Here is a 22,189-nt window from a genome sequence, read left to right as displayed (position 1 = left end):
AGTTGATGGTATATTTTGGTGCACCTCAAATGTCATGAGCCCTCTTGATTATATAGAAATAGGTTCGTAAATGTTATTTGCTAATTAATTCTTCAAGTGATTAATCAAGTCGTTACTAACCGCTGTAAACCAGGGGATTTATTTTACTAGCAAACACTTAGACATAATCCTTGTTTTCATAGAGTTGACCTCCTAAAGCTCTATGGTTGTTTCTATGGGTTCGACTTCGGTACTTAGGCATTATTGCTTGATGACCATGAGTCTCCATACTTGGCCAAATAAACTTATGACTTGATGGCCGACCCTATTGGTTGGTCTTCATACTTAGTTAAGTAAATATTCAAATTTTCAACCACAATATTATGGATACTTTTTTTATAATATATATAGGAGTGGAGGATCGAACTTCATTTCTTGAAGTTGATAGTACAAATTTAGATCAGTTGAGTTATGCTCATGTTGGTCTCATTTTTTTCTAATCCGTATATTACATCATGATATATATTTCTTTCAAGTTCAACAACATGAGCGATCAATAAAATTTGAAACTTAATCTATAAGAAAAATGTCAATTTACACCCCTAAACTTTAGCTAAATCAACAATTATACCAATTTAAACTTTGAATGTAAAAACATTTATCGCGAAAACTAGTAGACATGTAACGTTCGAGTTTAAGAGGTTTGCATGTATAAATTAACATCACAACTAAATGAGAGAGATCTTAAAGATATGTTAACATAGTTAACACATGCAATCTTAACGACTAATGTTGTAACAAAAAAAAAGATCCTACCAAATTCTTACAAACCAAAGATTGCAAATATAAATTTGATTCTCTAAAATAAGCAAACTCTTGATAAACATAGAACTTAACTTTCTCAAGCTTTGAATAATTTCAAACCAAACTGAAAAAGAAGAAAGAAAAGAATAAAAACAGAACTTTTGCATTTGGTTTTGCGCCTTCTACGGTCGTAATGCGAAATAAAAGGGCATGCTATCTTTCTCTGTGCTTTCTTGGATCGTTCTCCTTGTATCTAACTTTTCTCCTCCATATCTGTATTTTGTATATTCCTCCAGGTTTCTTTTCTAGAGCCGATCGTCTTACTACTGTCCATTTTTCTGTTTCCGAGAACTCGATCGGAATCCGGCGAAATCCACTCAATATCCTACTACCCATTTCGTATTTTGGGGGACCAACATTGAATTTGGTCCCTATCCTAAACGATCATCAGTTTTTAAGGAGGTTTGACGATTTGTAGAAGTGGGTTGTTCGTGTTCAGGAATGGCAATTGCTCGTGTTGTTTTGTTTTGCCAATGATTATGGGGTTAGAAAGTGATGCCGGTTTCAGGTTGAGTTCCCATGGGGATTTGTTTGAGCGGTGAGGCAAGGGGTGACGGATTGAAGGGTCCGTCTAGAAGGAATTCAGGTACTGCTTATGAATTATGATGTTCCTATGAGTTTTCGTTTCATTTGATTGTGTTCTGTTTGCGGGTTGATTGACATGTATATTCTGATTTCTTCATTAAATGGACATTACTCTGAACTTTGAAGACATTCTGGACGGTGTTGGTTCTATTGAACAAATGATTTTTCTGTAGTTGCTTTTTGTTGTAACTTTCACATTATGACACATTCACCAACAGAGGAAAATGCTCAGCCTAAAACCGAGACCAATGGAATAGGACTAAATCAAAGATTGTAAATGTCTCCAGTTATTATTGGATGTTGTAAACATCGACGTGACCGAAACTCTTAGCAAATTATTGAAATGAATCTTATTTGGATTTAAATGATGTCACAATCTTCATATGGAAAATTTCTCTGTTCCCTTTGAATCTTAATGTTCAATGATGGTCGTCATCTTGGCAGTCAAAGAATGTTTCTCTTCCATGCAATATATCTGCCTAAGAAGTATAGAAATGAATACACATATAGGACATGAATAGATGCTAGAACATGTCTTTTTTCTTTTCCTTCCAAAAGCTAGGACATTACTTAGACATGGCCCAAGTCAAAGACAGATTTATGAAAAGAAATATGTATATAGTTAAATAGATTTGATATGTTTTAAACATGATTAATGGTCCTATGCTTGAATTTTCTTTTGTTCCTTTTAATTTTGAAAGTTGCAATTAATTCTTCAAAAGAAGAGTTGAACGATCTTATATGGATGTTAATAATCTATTTCTAGTGATGGGTCGGTTCAACTCAATTATTGACTGAAATTGACATAGATTAAGGATAGTGAAGAATGACTAAAAAGCTAATTTGATAAAACCTAAAACCAATTTGAGCCAACTGCTTGCATAATCGAATGAACCAACTAAAACAGAAGCATTCTAAAATACCAACAAAAAATGATTGAATGGACTAAAATTGACCTTAGTGTATTCTTTCATTCTTTTCTTATTGTTTGTCTGTATGTTTTTTAATGTAACCAAATCCACCGATATTAAGTAACCAACTGACTAGGTTCAGTTGGTTTGCTGTCACTCTCTCATTTTCTTTCTAAGCATATTTTTAAAAATTAAACAAAAGGTCCAAAACCTAATAAGCATATTTCTAAAAAATCAGTACCAAATAAGCCTACCTTTGGCTCATTTGGATCGAGCAGAAGCATAGCATATTTGAAGATAGGGAATCGGATTTCACACAATTTTATTTATTTATCATCTTTTGTATATATCTCTCTCCTGGTGTAATTCTCACACACACACATGTGTGTGTGTGTGTATATATGTGTGTGTATATAATTTATATATATATATATTTGTGATTACAATCTTACTTCTCTTGTATCGCAATGGAATAACATTATGCCTCACGGCACATGTTGTGGTTTTGTAATTTCATACCATCAATGAAACTTTGAATGGATGTTTCTTACAAAAAAAATATTGATTTCTCATTTCAAAAATCAAATATGCCTATCCTACAACTCTACAGTCTATGCTATACATTTTTAGAAAAAACCAAATGTTTCTCATTAGGTTTCATGTATTTTTCCTTTTGGTTTTTTTCCCTATGCCAATGTATTCCCGAGTGAAAAAGAACAATGAATACCTAATCCTATAATTTTTTTGCAGTACTATTTTCCGATGCCATTGTGTTCCTGAGTGAGATAAGAGGGAATACCTAATCCTCATCCTATAATTTTCCTTAGTATTCTTTTGTCTATGCCATTGTGTTCCCAAGTTATAGAGAATCATGAATACCCAATCCTATAATTGGAAGGCCCAGTTGTTGAACTGTTGGTGTCTATTGTATAATGTGTGTCTGATAACAATTGTACAATCTATCAAGGGTTGTATCTAACATTAGGTGTCCAGTATCATCGAAACTATCATGATTTGGATGTAGCTATTTTCTTTGATTTAAATAGATACTCAATTTGAATGCAGTTCCAAGAAACATCAAGACTCGTTTAGGATTTGTTCTACAAAATGGAAATGCAGTGGATACAAGGGCGGTCAAAATCCCTCATGCCTTTTTGACATAGTTATACCATTGAAGTTAAGAAAAATTTCTCTGAATGTACTCATTGGTAATTGGTACCAAGCTTCCCAGGGACTTCCAACCAAGTAAAGACTTGGAAGAACTCAAAACATGATTCTCAAAAAATTGTGTGCACAAATGTTGCTAATACAGCCAATCACCTGGTAAAATGGAATTGGATCTCCCTCACTCAACATGGGGGGCTAGGGGTGGATTCTCTCAAGCAAAGGAACAGCAACCTCATTTTAAAATGGCTTTGGATTTACCCAAGAGGAAAAAATGCTTTGGAGGATTGTGGTTGCAACTATTTATGGGGTTGAGCTTCGTGGATGGCCTAACAAACTGGCTGGATGTAGACCTGAGTTGACATAGACAAAAAAGGAATGGTTTTATTCATTTTAAAATTTAAAATTTAATTTGATTTTATTCTTGTTTTTTGAAGTTCAAAGTAGTAATGGCCAGTGTATTTGTTTTTGTGAGGATGCCTGGCTAAGGTGGTCCCTTTCTCTCTGCAATTCCTGAATTTATGCCGATTTTCAAAAAGGTGGCTTTTATAGCAGAATGTGTTGTGTGTGAGCTTCAGGTTTTGAATTTAGAGGTTAAAAGAAGATTGTTTGACAGAGAGGTGGCTAAATGGGCTATCTCTGCTGAAAAACTGGATGTGGTTCAGATTGGAACTAGCCAAGACAAAATCACTTGGAATTTAGAACTAAATTGCTTGTTAGCGTTTATCCACCTTATTAATCCGAAAGCCAAGTTGAGAAGTCTCTTGTGAGTTACATCTGGACATTCAAGATTTGTTAGAAAGTCAAGCTCTTTATTTGTCCTATTCTTTATAGGAGTCTGAATACTGTTGATTAATTGGAGGGAAGTTTCGTCACTGGACTTTATCACCCTCAGTCTGCTGTTTCTGTAATTATCTTGACCACATCTTCCTGACTTCCTCCATTGTTCTTTCACTTAGTGGGCTTAGTAATTTCTTTTGTCTGGATTTGATTTTCCCTCCTTTTACGGGTGAATCTTTGGCTTTTCAGTTCTTGGTGGCATGATGTTAAAAAGCAAAAGCTTAGATCTTGTAGAATCTTGCAGGGCGAGCTCTTCTTTGGCTTATTTGGAAAGAGATAAATCAAAGGGGCTGTTTGAGGCACTGAGTTAAGATAAGATGTATGAAGTTCATATGTCTGTAGAGTTCATATATTTGTGGAGTTCATATGTCTGGAGTTATTTGGTCTGAGTTCATATGTCTGTGTGGGGTGTAGAGTTGAGTTCATATGTCTGGGTATCTGATTCAGTTTTTGAACTCTAAATAATATGCTTTTATGATTACTATTTTTGTTTTGAAACTTTTTTATTCAATAATTCTACCCATCTTTGTTTGAATAAAATATGGATTGCAATTTTTTTTTTTTAATTTTTAAAACTTTTCTTTGTTTCTTTCTTTCTTTTTTGGGCAAGGAACAATAAGTAACCCATTACTTTTATTATAGAAATATGGTTAAATAAAATGAGAAACTAAAGCGAAACCAAAACTTTTGATTCTAGCCAATTTTTCTCCATGAATTTCATTATCATCATCTTCTTTTTCTTCTTTTTCCTATTGTTAGTTCTATATTTTTACTAAGTCATGATTTTTTTTAATTAAAAATCTCCCCCATTATCGTAATAGCCAATAGAATGTCACCACATTTTTTTCAACAATTTCACTTTCAATTCCTTTAAATTTGGAGAATCATAGAGAATAAATCTCTATTTTTCACTAATTCTTGCTCAAAAATGTTCAAAGAAAAATAATTATATTTTATGGTTTTTTTTTTGTTATATGTTACATACTTTTGAATTACATACATACTTTTCGTTTAAATATTCTTAACGCTAATTTGATATGTGAATTCATTATGTATAAATATTGCATTTAATGTAGACAAAATAATATTTTTTATATAATCGACAACCCTACGACATACTTTAACAGCCATCAGTCTTATAGTAGTTGGAAGTGGTTTCAAAGTTGATTTTTGCTGGAGTTTGTAGTAGGAGGTGGTTGTCGAAGCCTGAAGTTGGTCACATGAAGGTGTATTGGAGTTGGTTGTCGAAGTTTGTCATCGGAGGTGGATTTTGTATCTCGGAGTTGGTCGGGCGAAAGTGGTTGTCGAAGTTGAACATCGAAGATGATTTTCTTTGGAGATTGTAGTCGGAGGTGACTGTCGGAGCCTGAAGTTAGTTGCAAGAAGGTGGTATTAGAGTTGGTTATTGGAGTTTGTCGTCGAAGGTGGTTGTCAAAGCCTTGAGTTGGTCGTCGGAGTTGCTCGTTCAAAGGTGATCATCGAAGGTGATTTTCATTAGAGTTTGTAGTCGGAGGTGGTGGTCGAAGCCTACGAAGGTGGTTGTCAGAGTTGATCATCGGAGTTTGTTATTAGAGCCAATTGGTCGTCGGAGTTGGTAGCGTGAAGGTAGTCGTCGGAATTGGGTCACAGAAGGTGGTTTTCGGAGGCCAGAATTGGTTGTCAGAGTTGGTCGCGCGAAGATTGTCGGAGCTCGGAGTTGGTTGCCAGAGCTGTCATCGGAGGTTGTTGTTGGAGTTTGGATTTTGTCACCGGAATTGTCATCAAAGGTGGTTGTCGGAGCCTAGAGTTGGTCATCAAAGTTATCATTGGAGGTGGTTGTCGGAGTCCGGAGTTAGTTCTCGGAGTGTGACAGTGGCTGATGGGTGGAGCCATTGAAAACATAGGAAGAAGGGAGAGTTGGGGTGAGTTGGTAAAATATACCAACTCAACTCCACCAACATTTGAAGTTGGTGGGCCAAACAATGAGTTGGTATATTATACCAACTCAACTCATGTTGGTGAGCCAAACACCCCAAAGAGATTTTTGCGGATAAGATGGATTTGATGAATTCTTTTTGTGATGGTGTATAATACACAGACCACAAGAAGTTATTTCGTAACTACAACCTTGTCATGATGCTTAATGATTGGAATGTTCGTTGGGAGGGGGTTTTTTCTCTAACCCTAACCTCTAGTTTGTTTCTTTCATTTTCTCTAACACATCATCTATTTCTTAGCTTAAAGAAAAGAAGAAAATTATTAGGACAAATGGAGCATAGAGATGCTAACAATTGGACGAGATAATCAGATTGGTCAACTTTTTAAAGATTAGGATTCTAACATGGGATATGATTTTTATTCATTAGTTCTATTATTTAATTGATTTATAGTGCTCAAAGGGTTTTCACTAGAGGGATGGAATTATGATTTAGGGTGGGAGTTGGTGATGTGGTTTTGGAGTGTTGATGCTCAAATGTGTTTAATTTTAAGTAATTGCCTTTCTCATGATTAAATTTGGCAAACTGTGAAAAGGATATTTGAACCGTGCGCCAACTGCATCCAAGATTTATCTATTCCTTACCTCATTCCTAATCACGTCCTAGTTGAAATTGCATCATAGATAAATATCAATGTATTGTAGATATATATCCAGGCATATCCTTAACATGATACACCAACACTGTAACCTTGGAGTTGGAGAAGTATCTTGATAGAACCTAAATATACTGAGATATAAACGGTAATGGAACTACAAGATAAACTAAGTTATTTGAGGTACTTGGACTCTCCCGATCTTGAGATCACACTCAAGCCCTAATTCACTCACCAAAATATTGTCTATCTTCTCCATTCCCCACCCCCTCTATTTATAACCAACAAGTATAACAAACTCCCTAGCTAATTACTAATATACCTTTAATACTCCAATAATACCCTAATATCATTTCTATCATATTTGTGTGCCCTAGAATTTTAGGAAAAGACAAGAAAATAAGAGGCAATTCTCCATTGCAAAAGACTTTTGTATTAATCCTGTGGAAAGTAAACCCTGAAAACTCAATATATTGGTGGATAGCCATTATTGTGAAGGATTAAATTCAGCTGAAAGCCTTAAGAAAGGATGCTTTTACTCGACTATTATGTTAGCCCAAGTTTGTAGCAGTATAATTGAAAGAGAGTCAATCGTTTTCCTTTTCATTGTTTCCATAGCAGGAAAATGTGGGAGTCTTTATTTCAAGGTTACAAGATTGCTTGGATATTCAATTTTATTGCAAAAAGCAACGTCCTTATTTTTCTTTGCAGCCCTCTGGAAAAAACAATTAGAGTCTCTTTGATGACAAACAATCCTTGTGGGAAGAAAATTTTGAGATGATTAAACATTAATGGCTTCTTGGTGTGTTCTTCCCAAAAAATTTTAGGAATTATTTGTCGTTTGGTATTAATTCTTGTTGGGATGGGAAGCTTTCTTGTGACTACTCTTGGGTTTATGATACCTTTGTCTTAGGAAGTATCTTGTAATGCTCTATGGTGGGTGGTGCATGTTATTTAGAAAGGGTAAGGTGAATGGTGGGATCAAATTGTGAAACCATACATAACTTTTCACGTTATTGATAAAAAGCTTTGCTTGTCTTTCAAAAAAACATATTTACCTTACTGAAATTTTTGGCTCACAGTGTTTTTTTCATATATATTATCAGAGATGGCTCATGAATCTCCTTCTAGACCAGAGGGAACCACAAGTGGACATTGCATGGTTAATAAGCATATTGATGTTCTCCGTGAAACCCCTGCTTATAGGGACGTTGAAATTTTTGCATATGAGGAGATGAAGTTGAGCACAAAGAATTTTCGGCCAGATCTAATTCTTGGAGAGGGTGGTTTTGGAGTTGTATACAAAGGATTTATTGATGAAAACGTAAGACCTGGTTTTAAGATGATGCAGGTTGCCATTAAGGAGCTAAATCGTGAAGGTTTTCAAGGTGACAGGGAATGGCTGGTATGGTTCTTTTCTGCTAGCTTATATATTGTTAAATTTGTATATTATTGAATAAATCAGGATACATAATCAACCTTTTACAAGGTGAATAAATAGCCATCAATAAACCAATAAAGAAAAATACAAGAAAGGAAAATACTATAAAGGAAATAATAATTAGGAATAAACTAATTTAGTAATAATCCCCAATTTTCTTTTAACATATACTTTCCTGAACTTGAGTTGTATACAATTTTTTGACGGTGTTGTGTTATGATAATAATTTCTTTCAACAATAGCAAAATATTTCGTTAGAAGTTTGAATAATTCACAGAAAAAATGCGCAGTGTTGCTATTCATTTGCAGGATTATGAACTTAACGTTGCAGGCTAAACTTTCATGTTTTTTTTTTTTTTATCTTTTTCTTTTTTAACCAGATACAAAAATTTCATTGAAAGTATGAAAAGAGTGACTATTGCTCAAAGGGTACGAACTCCAAAAGGGGTGAGAGATAGGCAAAGACTAAGGATTTTTTAAGAATAAATAGGCAGAAACTAATGATACAAATGCGATTGGTAAATAATTAGAGTATTAAGGACATATTAACAATTAATCAAGGAGTTTGTTAGGGAAGTTTGGTTACAAGTATAGTGAGTGGAGGAGGAGGAAGATAGGCTATATTTTGTGGAGTGAATCAGGTTTGAGAGTACTCTCAAGATTGGAGGGTCCAAGTACTTCGTAGACTTGGTTTATCTTGTATTTCTGTTCTCTTTTATAGTTTAATATATTCGGGTTCTATCAATTTGGTATATGATGTAGTAGGATTAGAGTAAATTAGGGTATCTTGGTTAAATCTTTAATTGATTAAAATTAAGATTAGTTTCCTTGATTGATTAGGATAAGGATTAGTTTCCTTAGCTTATTAGGTTTACAATTAGGATTAGTTTTCTTTTCAATTTTCTATAAATAGAGGGATTGTTTTCTTGTATTGGCAACTTTTTATTGATAATAAAGATTCTTTATTATTGAAGATTTCTCTCCTTTTTATCTATTAGGCTAAATCAATATCAGAGCTATTTGATTCTGGCCATGGAGTTTGATGCTAATATATGAGAAGGGATGGAGCGTCTAATTTTGATTATCGATTTTTTCCCAGATTCAAGTAGGAAGAGCTTTCTCTATTCCCTTCTAAATACAGGAAAACATCGTTTCAAAGAAATTATAGAACATATTCCTAGATTCAAGTGAAAAAAGTTCTCTATTCTGTTCTAAATATAAGAAAACATAGTTTCAAAGAGATTAGAGAACGTATTGAGGAGTTGATATCAGCAAAGATAGAATGGTGAAGGAAAATGTGGAGGCTGATTTCGTGGATAAAATTGGAATGGCCTGAGGATTACATTATCACAAGTGGGAGAGATTTTTTTTTTGAAAGATTCTCCTGTCTCGTCTCAATGCCTCTTGTTTGGCGACATCTTTTCTATATGGCTGAATCATTAGAGGTTGGGAAGAAATACACTGAAAGTAGTGATGAAGTAACCAACCTATTACTCACATTGTTCCTTTATGTGACGTGTGATTGGGATAGGGTTTCCAACCTTCAAAGGCAAGGAAGGGAAAGACTTGAATGGTGAGTCATACCTGGTTAAACATCGTATTGTGGAGTATTCAACACTAAAGAAGGAAGAGTTGAGAGTGGAATTTCCAATGAGAAATCATCAATGGTTGGTGCTGAAGATGGAAATCTGAGGGAGGCACCAACAGAGGACGCAAAAAAGGGACAAAGGGAATGAAAAGGGGCTGATGGTTGAGATCACTGGTGATCACCGCTTTGAAGGTGGGAGATGAACACTTGGAAAAAGCGTTGGCACAAGGGTATGGAAGAGATGGCAGGGGGATGGGAATAAAAAAATTGGTGGAGACCATTGCGAGAGATGAATGAATTGGTGGAGAGACGCTGCTGGAAATTTTGGGAGATGGTGGCCATGGGGGAGTTGGGTCGCAGTCAAGTAAGAAGAAAAAAAAAGAAAGAAAAGAAAACCCTAATCATACATATCAACGTGGAGATGAATCTAGAAGAAAGTGGGTTGGTAGGCTGTTTGTTGGGTGGATTTCTATGAATTTGTTGAGGTATATTTGTTTAACTAAAGGAGAATGAGGTAGAATCGATTTCATCTACAACCACATATTTTTCAATCAAAGTAGAGAATGTGGCAGGAATTACGGGTGACGATTCTACTTGAATATTTTTACCATTCTGAAACAAGGTATCAAAACCATTTGCAAAGTAAGGGTCTATTTGGTAGAGAATCTGAAAACAGAAATCTAAAAACAAGGGATTAAATATGACCTTACTTGAACAAGATTTGTTCTATAGGTTGTACAACTATGTCTTTGAATTCTAAAGAAAATAAGGGATTAAATAAAAATAGAGTTGTATTTCATGTTTTCAGATATGTGTTTGGTACAGGGTTGGCAAAAATTCTCGCAAGGTTGGATCCTCGTCCTGACGTTTGATCGGGGATATGGGTCAAATCAGGGATTATAACCAGGTCCTCGGTCGGAGATAGGGAGGGTATCCCCGCCCCATCCCCGTCCCCGTCCTTGACCCCCGACCCCTTTTTTTATATATTATATTAATTTTACAAATAAAAATATATATATATAATTATATATATACCCTATAAATATATATTAATTTTACAAATATTTATATAATTATATATATTACAAAAAAAAAAAAAACCGTGGATGTGTGCTCGGCAGGGAATCCCGTCCTCATCCCCACCTTCAATTGGTGGGGATGGGACGGGGAATCGCACCCACCCACCCCCCACCCGGCCCCGCCCGCCCCGACCTCTTGCCAACCCTAGTTTGGTAGCAGAATTCAGAAATTGGATTCTAACTTAAACAATTGTGAACTAGTTGTAGTTACCCATGGAATATTAGTTGACAATAAATTGTTATTAATTTATTTATTAACATGTTTTATGTTAAAAAAATTGTATAATTTTTGTTGGTAATATTATATAATTTATAAGAAAAATTGAAAATTTGGTCCCTTAGAGTAAGTAAAAATTTAGGTCTTATGGTTTATAATTAGAATTTACCCCCTATGGTTTGATAAAAGCTTCATAATAAATAGTCCATCTGGCAGGGACTATTTAAGAGGATTTAACAAACCATAGGGACTATATATGAATTTATCATATGAACTAAATTCTAAATTTGTGACTAACTTTTAACTTTATTCAAACCATAGGGACCAAACTTGGAATTTAACCTAATTTAATTTATTTACACTATAAATATTTTAATTTGAAAAAAAATTGAATTTGTTTTATAACATGACATACTATATTTCTAAATGTTTTTATCTTTATTTAATATAACTTTGCGTTTCAAGAAAACATAAAAATATTGTTTTCAGAATTTGCACCGTTTGAATCACAGAATCAGAAAACAGTTTTCAGAAATAGAATTTGGGTTGTCTGTCAAACAGATATTCGCTGAATTCAATAAATCTAAAAACATAAAACAGAATCCGGATTGCGAACAAAACATGCCCTAAATCGTCGAATCCTCCACAACAAAATCTTCTTAGGTTAGAGAGTCCATAATCTCCTTACTGCTTACACTAATATCTGAATCATCATCAAAATCATAACTAGAAAGATTGTCTTTAGGAAGTGGATGACTATAAACTTTTTTAACAAAAGGTGGTTGTAGTACTATTGGGTATGGGCTGATTTACATGGGTTAAAAATGAAGAAGGCTGTTTTTTTTTTTTTTTTTAATCATTTCCCAGTTTTGAGAAATTTCTTTCGTGTAACCACACCTTGAGGGGAAGGTGTGTTTTAGGGGTGGGTAATTAGAATGCTATTGGTAAATATTTAAAGTATTAAGAGCATATTAGTACTTAGTTTAGGAGTTTGTTAGGCAAGTTCTAAAAACAGTGAGTGGGGAACGAGGCAGATAGGCAATATATGGTGAAATGTAGTAGTGCTTGAGAGTATTCTCAAAATTGGGAGGGTCCAAGTACCTCAAACACTTGGTTTATCTTGTATTTCTATTCTCTTTTATAGTTCAACATATTTGGGTTCTATCAGAGTGAAAAAGAACTAAAAAAGAAATACAAAGTAACCACAACTCATGAGAAATGATGAACTTATGAACTCAGTAAAGAACTAATACATCAAATTGAATCAAGAGAATTAATATCGAACTGTCCATAGAATTTGGAATAGATTTCTGAAAGCTGCATCAAGTATTGGCGAAGAGTCTCAATCTTCCTTTTAACGAGCTTCATGGTTTTTATGTGAAGTTACCAAGTTAGCAAAGCATATAATGCCAACCAAGGACAATTCCTGAATTTATGTGTTGGTTTCATATTTTCATACAAAGTATATGCAAATGCACATCACTTATAGAGAACAAGTTATGAATTAGTTAAGGTCCCATTTTATAATGATTACTATGTATATAATTTATACACACTGATTATACATCTGACATCACTGATCACTGATCATAATGTATATGATTTCCCATTTTCTTCTCTATAATGTTCTTATTTAGTGCATTGGTGAGCTATTTAAACAATATCAGTAAATGATTTACTAATTTGAAATGATCTATTGTTTGGTAGAAATAATATTATTCTGACTTGTAACCCTTGTAAACCAGGCAGAAGTTAACTCTCTGGGGCAGCTTAGTCACCCTAATCTTGTGAAGCTAATTGGTTATTGCTGTGAGGATGAGCACAGGATGTTGGTGTATGAATATATGGCTGGTGGGAGCTTGGAGAAACACCTTTTCCGCAGTAAGTTTTGGTCTATGAATGAAATAGGCCTTAACTATACCTAATCATTATGGTTCTGGATTTTTTAAGTGCTATAATTTTTATCACTAATGCTGTTGTATGAAGAGCACGAATTGGGTCAAGTTAGGTACTTAATTAACCGCTTTGTGTCCACTGTGTCATTTTATATTGTGCTATTGTTTTTATTTTTTTACTTTCCAATATGGCAAGGAGCTATATTGGTGAACTTCAATGTGCTTATCAATGACCAAATGCTGAAACAATTAGTTGTTCTTTCCATTGGAAGCCTCCTGGGAGATTCTAAATTCATTATTAGCGTTAAGTTAGGAACTCATTACCTAAGTTGAAGTAGGTCCATGGCAGGACTTCAAACATTTGGACAATGCCTACTGAGAAAATAGTCCCTAGAATTCTTAGTTTGGTCCCTGATCTTTAAAAGTTCTCCATTTTACTCTAAATGCATCCAAAATTCACTGTTAGGTTATTTAAAAGAAATTGTCAACAAAAAAGTTGATGTGATTAAATTATTGTTTCAACAACATATTTGGACATAAGCATGCCCTTTGAAAGAAATTATGGGGTTATTTGGGAGACTGTAATGGAATGAATTTGTAATGTAATGTAATCCATAATCTATATTTGGATTGATCGTTTTGGGCCCGATTTGTAATACCAAACTTGTTCCATTTCCACAAGTTTCAACCCAACCCTCTTTTCCACCATTTTCACGCTTCACGATTTCATTTCCGTTCCGCCCTTGATTCTCACGCATCCCAACATTCTTCAGATTCCCAGTAATGCTGATTACATTCCAGCTTCCTAAATAGCCCCTAATTTCAATGAGGTGCAGGTTGGATTTTTCTGATAGGCATGTTGGAGTTCATGTGTCAAGTGGCATCACTTTTTGTTTATACTTCCTTTTATTTTATTTATTTTTTTTTTACACCAGGGTAAAATTGAGCATTTTAGATTATGGACCAAATTAATGAACTACCCAAAAGATCAGGGACCATTTTGTATATTTTGCCTTTTTTTTTGTCTTGCTTTTCTTCCTTTTTCTTTCTGATGCCCAAGCATTTCATTTACCCAAATGAAATATGAAACATTTTTCAAATACAAGAATTCAGGAGTTTACAAAATGTCCTCCTATTGACAAAAACAAAAAAGAGAGAATACTTACATGAGTATTAGTATGGAAGCAGGAGGAATATTGTTAGGAACATTAATAGTATTTGTAAAGTGCGTGGGAAATTGGTAATTGTCTTCTTTAAATCAGTACTACTTTTGGTTAATTTTCATTTTGGTTTATCATTCCAAGATTCTTGTTGGTTATCATACTTACAAGTGGCTAGAGGGGCTTTCTCTTTGGCTATTTTGTTCAAGTTCTCACATAATCAATTGGGTTAGGGTTTATAGACTTCGTGGGGGTTAGATGGATTAGGGTATTCTGGGAGGAGATAGGAAACATTTTTTGTTTTGGAGAGTATGTTAATAGGCTTAAAGAGGAAATTTGGACTGAGCTTTAAGTGTTAAAAACCAGTGGACTGTTTGAAATAATGAATACGTCTGAATGATTGGAACAGAAAATCAATCTGGGCTATAATAAGAAAGGAGTTTAGGGTTTTGGTTTGGTCGGGGAGTTCGGTCTCTTTCTCCTTTGGGTTCCGTCGGTCTTTGGCCAATAGGGGACGATGGAGGTGGCCTCTCTTCTTACCTTGATTGATTGAGAGTTGACTTTAGGCTTGGAAGGAAGGATGTTTGGGTGTGGAGTCCTTTCCCTCCGGAGGGCTTCTCTTGTAGGTCTTTCTTTAGATTTTTATTAGATCCCTCTCCTGCTATTGAGTCGGTCTTTGATGTGATATAGAGGAAACCAAAGAAAGTCACGTTCTTCTCTTGGCAAGTTTTGCTTGGGCGTGTAAACACTACAGATAGGCTTCTGAGAAATATGCCTTCGCTAATGGGCCCTTGGTATCGTATCCTTTATCGGAAGGCGGAGAAAAGCCTTGATCACCTTCTCTGGGAGTGTGAGTTTGCTAGATTTGTGTGGAATGACTTCTTTCAAGAGTTCGATTTTGCGCTTGCTCGTTAGAGGGAGTTCCTCCTCTATCAACCTTTCAAAGAGCAAGGCCGTTTTTTTTGGGATGTTGGGGTGTGTGTGATTTTGTGGGATCTTTGAGGAGAGAAACAATAGAGTGTTTCGTAGTGTGAAGAGAGACCCTAGTGAGGTTTGGTCTCTTGTGAGGTTTTACATCTCCCTTTGGGCTTTGGTCTTGAAGTCTTTTTGTAATTATTCACTAGGAAATATTCTTCTGGGTTGGAAGTACTTTTTCTAAGGGGTTTTGTGGGTTCAGTTTTTTTTGTGCAACTTTGTATTCTTTCATTTTTTTCTCAACAAAAACAGTTGTTTCTATAAAAAAAAAAAAGAAAAGAAGGAAGTTGCCTTCTCTCCAAATAATGACAGCTCTGGGTAGGTAGTGGGTTGGTTTGAACCTTTACCATCAGCCCAAATTGGTTGGATAGGAGATGGGAAAACAAATGGCAAAAAAAAAAAATATATAAACAGAGCAAGGAAAATTTTCCAATTCAAAGGCTATCAGGGAGCGAATTTGTTAGGGACTTAAGAACCTTGGAGAACCACATCCCAAAAGCTAGCTATTGGGGTGGGAGCACCAAGCCACTTAAGTATCACATTAGTCATCCCATTCTAACCAATGTGGGACAAAGGCATCCCATACTACCTTAGTTCCTAACAATATCCCATCCCCATAAAGCCAACGTTCGGTGGCTACTCCGGCGATACTTCACTCGGCCACATCCGGTCAGAACTCTCCACCGGTTCCACTCCGGAACATTGACAACCGGCTTTGATACCATTGTTAGGTACTTAAGCACCTTGGAGAACCACACCCCAAAAGCTGACTATTGAGGTGAGAGAGCCAAGCCACTTAAGTACCACATTAGTCATTCTATTCTAACCAGGGTGGGACAAAGGCATCCCATACTACCTTGGTTCCTAACAGAATTGTGGATAAACGAGAAAGGCTTTGCTTCAAGTATGACGAAAAGTCTGTCCTAGATTATCGATGCCGTAGGATCTCCTCCACCATAAAGCTGCATACCATGTTCCTAGCTTGACAAAAATTGAATAGCTGAAAAATCTCAAATGGACCATGCAAAAACAGGTCTAGAGGAAAATTTAGGTCCTATGTTGCAGTCTTACAGAGAATCCACCAATGCAGCCCCAAATGTTCTAAATGTTGAAATATTTACTTCCAAACCTTACTAAATGTTCCATGCAGGACACATCTTTTCACTTTATTTTTCAACGGCATATGTATACTTTGGAGCATCATTTTCTTATTTGCTGACACAATTATGACTATGTGAAATATTTTATTCGAAGAATTTAAATACCCATCCACCAAAATTTGTTAGATGAATTATGACTTACCCATACTATTTTAGGCAATAAATGAGGTGTGTGGCTTAAGAAGTTAGAACTAGAGGGAGTTGAATTGTTAACTCCACTCGATGTTTAGCCCGAAGAAGTCATGGGCCCATGACTAACAAATGTCAATTTTATTTCTTACTAACTCCTTAAGTTGTGAGTCTCATGACGAGACAATTTCCGCTCCTCTTATTTAACAAATCCAGTCGTTGCCCCAAATGCCTTCAAAATGGGCACTTATAGTTTGTAATTCCAACATCTTTTTCTGTTTAATAATAATTGTTATGATTTTAAGTCTCTTTCTCTGTTTAATAGTTATTTTTTATTAATTCAGTTTAATTATCTTGTAGCTTTTTAGTGACATTATATATCTGTACAATCTTATGTTTATGCATGCAAGTGTTGAAAAGGATGTTTTAGATCTTATTGAGCGATCGTTAAAATTTTATCAAGTGGTTCAAATAATTTCCATGCATTTTCGTGGTTTTTTGTTTGAATTACATTATCTCCATAGATTTTTGGAATCGTATCTACTTAATTCATAAACTTTAAAAAAATTTTAATATGCTTTAAGGCTTCAAAATATCTTCACCTTTGGTTCATGATGTTAACAACAGCCTGTAGTTGACAACTGTTCTTTTCCCCTAAAATTTAGAGGAGATGATGTGATTTAACAGTTAGTTGAATGGATTTAGGAAGTGTGGAGCATGTGCTTTTGACTATGGCCTTTACGTGTTTCAATTAAAATAAATAGCTTTGCAGATTGCTAGATGCCCTTCATTTTGTGAAACATGCATATTGATTAATTCTCATTTCCCTAATTGTTTTTTCCTACGGTGTTAGGAGTGGGTAGTTCGCTGAGTTGGGCGAGAAGAATTAAAATTGCATTAGATGTTGCAAAGGGACTTGCGTTTCTTCATGGTGCTGAAACACCTATCATATATCGTGATTTCAAGTCATCGAATATCTTGCTTGATGCAGTTAGTTTCTTTCCCTATCATTTTGTTTTATTTGTCAGACGTTATTCTTCTATAGGGACAATAGTTAAGTTTTTCTGCTATAAATTAGCAATGCAAAAGTTTGACATCCAATTCAACTTTCTAGGTGAGTCGGTACTAGAGATGTACGAAGAAGAATTTGTGTTTACTCAGTTCTTTTAATTTCTTTTGCTGAATTTCGAGTAATCTTTATCAGGACTTCAATGCGAAGCTTTCAGATTTTGGCCTTGCCAAAGAAGGACCTATGGGAGATCAAACTCATGTGTCAACAAGAGTGATGGGTACATATGGATATGCCGCTCCTGAATATGTAATGACGGGTGAGTTTGTAGGTACCTAATACAGAAAAAGTGCATTGCCTGAAGTCTTTTTTTCTTTTGGTATGGTAAATAGAACAAGAATGTTTGCATGTATTTGTTGAATTGGAGTAGTTTAGTCACTGCATAATTATCTAATCAGTCATGGTTGCAAGGTAATAATAGACCTAAATGAATAAATTACTTCCTCTATTTTATCAAGTTCATTTTATTGAAAAGAAAAATGAAGAGTGGTTTGCTAGATGTATTCTCTTCTTTAATTAGTTCTTGAATGCAAAGGATGAACTTAAGTAGGTTGCTACCCTTTCCGAGAATTTAGTCCATGTATTGACATTACCAGGACATTTAACTGCCCGAAGTGATGTCTATGGATTTGGGGTGGTTCTACTTGAGATGCTTATTGGCAGGAGAGTAATGGACAAGACCAGACCAAGTCGGGAGCACAACCTGGTTGAGTGGGCTCGTCCACTCTTGAACCACAACAAGAAACTTTTGAAGATATTGGATCCTAGACTAGAAGGACAATATTCAACTAAAGCTGCAATGAAGGTTGCCAATTTGACTTATCAATGTTTGAGCCAAAATCCAAAAGGCAGACCCCTAATGAGCCAGGTGGTAGAAATGCTGGAGGGCTTTCAAAGTACGGAAAATACGCTTCCTAGTGGAGTCAGTGGCGGTCAAATTCTCTACCAGCACACACCTGACAATACACAATAGAAACTGGATAACAAAAAACTGAAGGGAAGCATGGAAACAGGCAGGGATACACAACAAGCAAAGTGGACACTGGAAGGACCTCGAGCTCTGTCGCCCGTCCCCAGATTTGATTTCCCATGAAAAATCAGCATGTTTTGAAAGCTGAACTGCTTTTACGTGTTGATTGAACAGATGCCGAAAATGTGCAAAACTTTTTCTACTTAAATTTCTAAGAGCACATATTCTTGCTAGATATTCTATTGCCTGGAGAGTATTCATATATACATATTATATACAGATATACACAATATATATTTATACACACACACACATATATATATATGGGTGTAATATGTTCACTTTCTGTACTGTTTTTATTCTTTTTCTTTGTTTTATACATCAGCAAACACTGTACGCACTGCTTGTATATCTCGTGGAGCCAGTTGATTTGTACTTATGAACTTCGCAGTTTTAGAAATGAGATAACCTTTTGTGGTATTGTGGAGTTTATGGTTTAAGTCAATGCCATGCTTGGATGCATTATGCTTTCTTTGGGGTAATGGTATTTGTTTTGCAGGTGAAGCATCATAACATATATAGTGAATGAATAATGTCTAGTTTTATCCTAGCTTGTAAAATGGGGACGGTTTGCTAACAATTAGGTCCAAAGTATTTGTAGATATAGTACGATGCAAAAGAATTTACAAATATAGTAAAATTTATAATTTGCTTTCGAAATCTATTAGTTATAGACCATATCATTACTATGGGATCTATCAGTGATAGACTATTGATCGAGATTTATTAGTGATAGACCACACATTGGTAGGAGTCTATCAATAGATCATATTGTTAGTAGGAGTTCATTGACGATAGAGTCTATCACTATCACTGATAGATTTTGTTATATTTGCAATTTTTTTAAAATGTTGCTAGACATTTGATTGTTATCCCTAAAAATACTGCCCAATGCAACCATTGTATAAACGTCCTATTTAATTGTTAGTTAAATAGACTCGATGATCTCGATTTAAACATAAATATTAAATTCAAATCTTAGTTTGATGGATAGAACTTTTGGGTTTGGTTCGTTTCATTTTGATATTGAAACCTTTATCATTATTCTGTTATCAATTGTTTGACATAGATTTTGAATACACCATATAGATAAATGCATCAGATTGAAACACTTCCTTTTGAATACTCTTTCCCTTTCTTCTCTTCTGCCTCTCTATCGGGGACCTAAAGAGGTTCCGTCAAACTGGAGATTGTCCCACAGACGAACAGAGAATTTTGCCCATCCTACCTCCAACATGCCCTCCATCTCACTATTGAGAATATAATGAGAATATCATGTATGTATATATATATATGTATGTATGTATTTATTTATTTATTTATTTATTTTTAATCATAGTATTAAATATATTCCTTGTACTAATAAATGCAAACAAGCAATTATATGTGTGTAGTGCATATACTTGGTATATATACACATTAAAGATACCTGCAAGGATGAGAACAAACGTGTTATGTTGTGAAAACAGAACAAAACAATAAAAATGTAAAAATTCTAATATTTGAGTTTGATTATCTTTATTTCCTCTCTTACATTTGAAGTTATTTTGCTTAATTATCTATAAGTATGAGTGAATATATGTGAAGTATGTATTTAATGAACAATTTTTTTGGTCAATTATTTCATTAATTAAAATGATAGAACGATGATGGATAATGATCTGAACATGGTTGAGAAGTAACAATAAATTGGTCTGAATAACAATAAACATTTTGCTGAACTCTATACCTAAATAAAATGAGAATGAAGAATATGGACGAAAAAACAAAGAAAATCAGCTTGAGAGAGATTATTAATTGCCACACAAAATTAGCTAAAAGATGAAAAATGACCAAATGGAGAAGACAACATGATGGAAACTCAAATAGACTCAAAAGAATATTATTCATCATCCTCGAAATAAAGTTTATAACCAAATTATATAGGAGTGAGAAAATTTCTAGTACTACGATACTATGAAAAATGTTTCCTCCCTTCATTGTAGCTTGCTAGAAGATGTTCGAGAACACATTCTGAACATGATGGTCCACTTCAATGTGGCAGAGATGAATGGGTCACACATCGATAAGGGTAGCCAGGTTAGCATCATTCTATACTCGTTGCCAGATAGCTTCCTGCACTTTGTTAGCAATGTTGTGCTGAACAAAGTTGACTATATCCTTACAACACTCCTCAACGAGTTGCAAACATTCCAATCCTTGCTGAAAAGTAAGGAGAAGAAGGTTGGTGAGGAAAATGTTGCTTCATCTTCAAATAAGTTCCATCGAGGTTCGACCTCAGGGACTAAGTATGCACCTTCTACTTCTAACACTTCTAAGTGGAAGAAGAAGAAGGGTGGTAAGGGGAAGGGGAAGGTACCTGCTAACTCACAACCTGTCGCACAGCGGGGTAGGTGACCAATGCCGGTTGAAAAAGAAAAATGTTTCCATTGAAACCAGGATGGGCATTGGAAGTGGAATTGTCCTTGTTGGTTAAAGGAGAAGAAGAAGGCTAAGGCCAAGGCAAAACAAGGTAAATATGATTTATTAGTTTTTGAAACTTGTTTAGTGGAGAATGATGATTTTGCCTGGATTATTGACTCCAGGGCCACTAATCATGTTTGTTCTTCTTTTCAGGGGATTAGATCCTGGTGACAACTTGAGGCTAGTGAGATGACAATGAGAGTAGGCACCGGGCACATTGTCTCAGTTGTAGCAATGGGAGGACTCCAGTTGACTTTATAGAATAAATTTATCATTTTGAATGATGTATATATTGTTCCCGAGTTAAAGCAAAACTTAATTTCTGTAAAGTGTCTGATTGAATGTAAATAAACTCTCAACTTTTCGGTGAATAAAGTGTTTATTCTGAAAGATGGCGTTGAGATTTATTCAGCAAAACTAGAAAATAATTTGTATGTGCTAAGGTCGTTAGCAACAAATTTCCTCCATAACATAGAGATGTTTAAAACTGTTGTAACTCAAAATAAACGACTTAAGGTTTCTCCTAAGGAAAATGTCCAACTTTAGCACCTTCGACTAGGGCACATCAATCTTAATAGGACTGAGAGGTTGGTGAAGAATGGACTTCTAAGCGAGTTAGAGGAAAATTCTTTACCTATGTGCGAGTCATGCCTTAAAGGCAAGATAACTAAAAGACCTTTTACTGGAAAACGTTATCGAGCCAAAGAGCCTCTAGAGTTAGTGCATTCAGACCTTTGTGGTTTGATGAATGTGCGAGCAAGGGGAAGCTACAAGTATTTCATCACTTTTACTGATGATTATTCTCGGTATGGGTATGTTTATTTGATGCAACGGAAGTCAGAATCCTTTGAAAAGTTCAAAGAGTTCAAAGCTAAAGTTGAAAATACACTGGATAAACGGATTAAAATACATCGATCAGATCGGGGTGGAGAGTCTTTGGATTATGAGTTCCAAAACTATATGATAGAACATGGAATCGTTTTCCAACTCTCAGCATTGGGTACACCTCAACATAATGGTGTATCAGAGAGGAGAAACAGAACCCTGTTGGACATGGTTCGGTCGATTA

At 35.1% G+C, this 22,189-nt stretch overlaps 1 protein-coding gene across 2 annotated transcripts; it reads left to right on the top strand.

Moving 5' to 3' along the window:
* The first annotated feature begins 936 nt into the window (after positions 1–936).
* Positions 937–19,077, top strand: LOC120079641 (probable serine/threonine-protein kinase PBL17). 2 transcript variants are annotated; one of them, XM_039033909.1, is made up of 7 exons: positions 937–1,429; positions 3,405–3,879; positions 8,021–8,319; positions 12,985–13,120; positions 17,412–17,548; positions 17,763–17,886; positions 18,224–19,077. In XM_039033909.1, exons 3-7 carry the CDS (start codon positions 8,023–8,025, stop codon positions 18,598–18,600), a joined length of 1,071 nt encoding a protein of 356 aa, XP_038889837.1. In that variant the 5' UTR covers positions 937–1,429; positions 3,405–3,879; positions 8,021–8,022; the 3' UTR covers positions 18,601–19,077. The 2 variants fall into 2 exon arrangements, with proteins under 2 accessions (XP_038889837.1, XP_038889836.1); XM_039033908.1 differs by lacking the exon at positions 3,405–3,879 and having other exon boundaries at positions 939–1,429.
* The last annotated feature ends 3,112 nt before the right edge of the window (positions 19,078–22,189 follow it).

This window comes from Benincasa hispida, chromosome 6 (assembly GCF_009727055.1).
Source record: "Benincasa hispida cultivar B227 chromosome 6, ASM972705v1, whole genome shotgun sequence".
In the NCBI taxonomy this organism is placed as follows: domain Eukaryota; kingdom Viridiplantae; phylum Streptophyta; class Magnoliopsida; order Cucurbitales; family Cucurbitaceae; genus Benincasa; species Benincasa hispida.
This window is presented reverse-complemented; position numbering and strand designations above follow the sequence as displayed.

What these genes read in the sequence shown, in the direction of transcription:
- LOC120079641 (XM_039033908.1), top strand. Translation starts at nt 1,363, where the DNA reads ATGGGGATTTGTTTGAGCGGTGAGGCAAGGGGTGACGGATTGAAGGGT. An exon ending in AAGGTGACAGGGAATGGCTG is followed by an intron (nt 8,320 to 12,984) that starts GTATGGTTCTTT and finishes CTTGTAAACCAG; the next exon opens with GCAGAAGTTAACTCTCTGGG. An exon ending in GGAGAAACACCTTTTCCGCA is followed by an intron (nt 13,121 to 17,411) that starts GTAAGTTTTGGT and finishes CTACGGTGTTAG; the next exon opens with GAGTGGGTAGTTCGCTGAGT.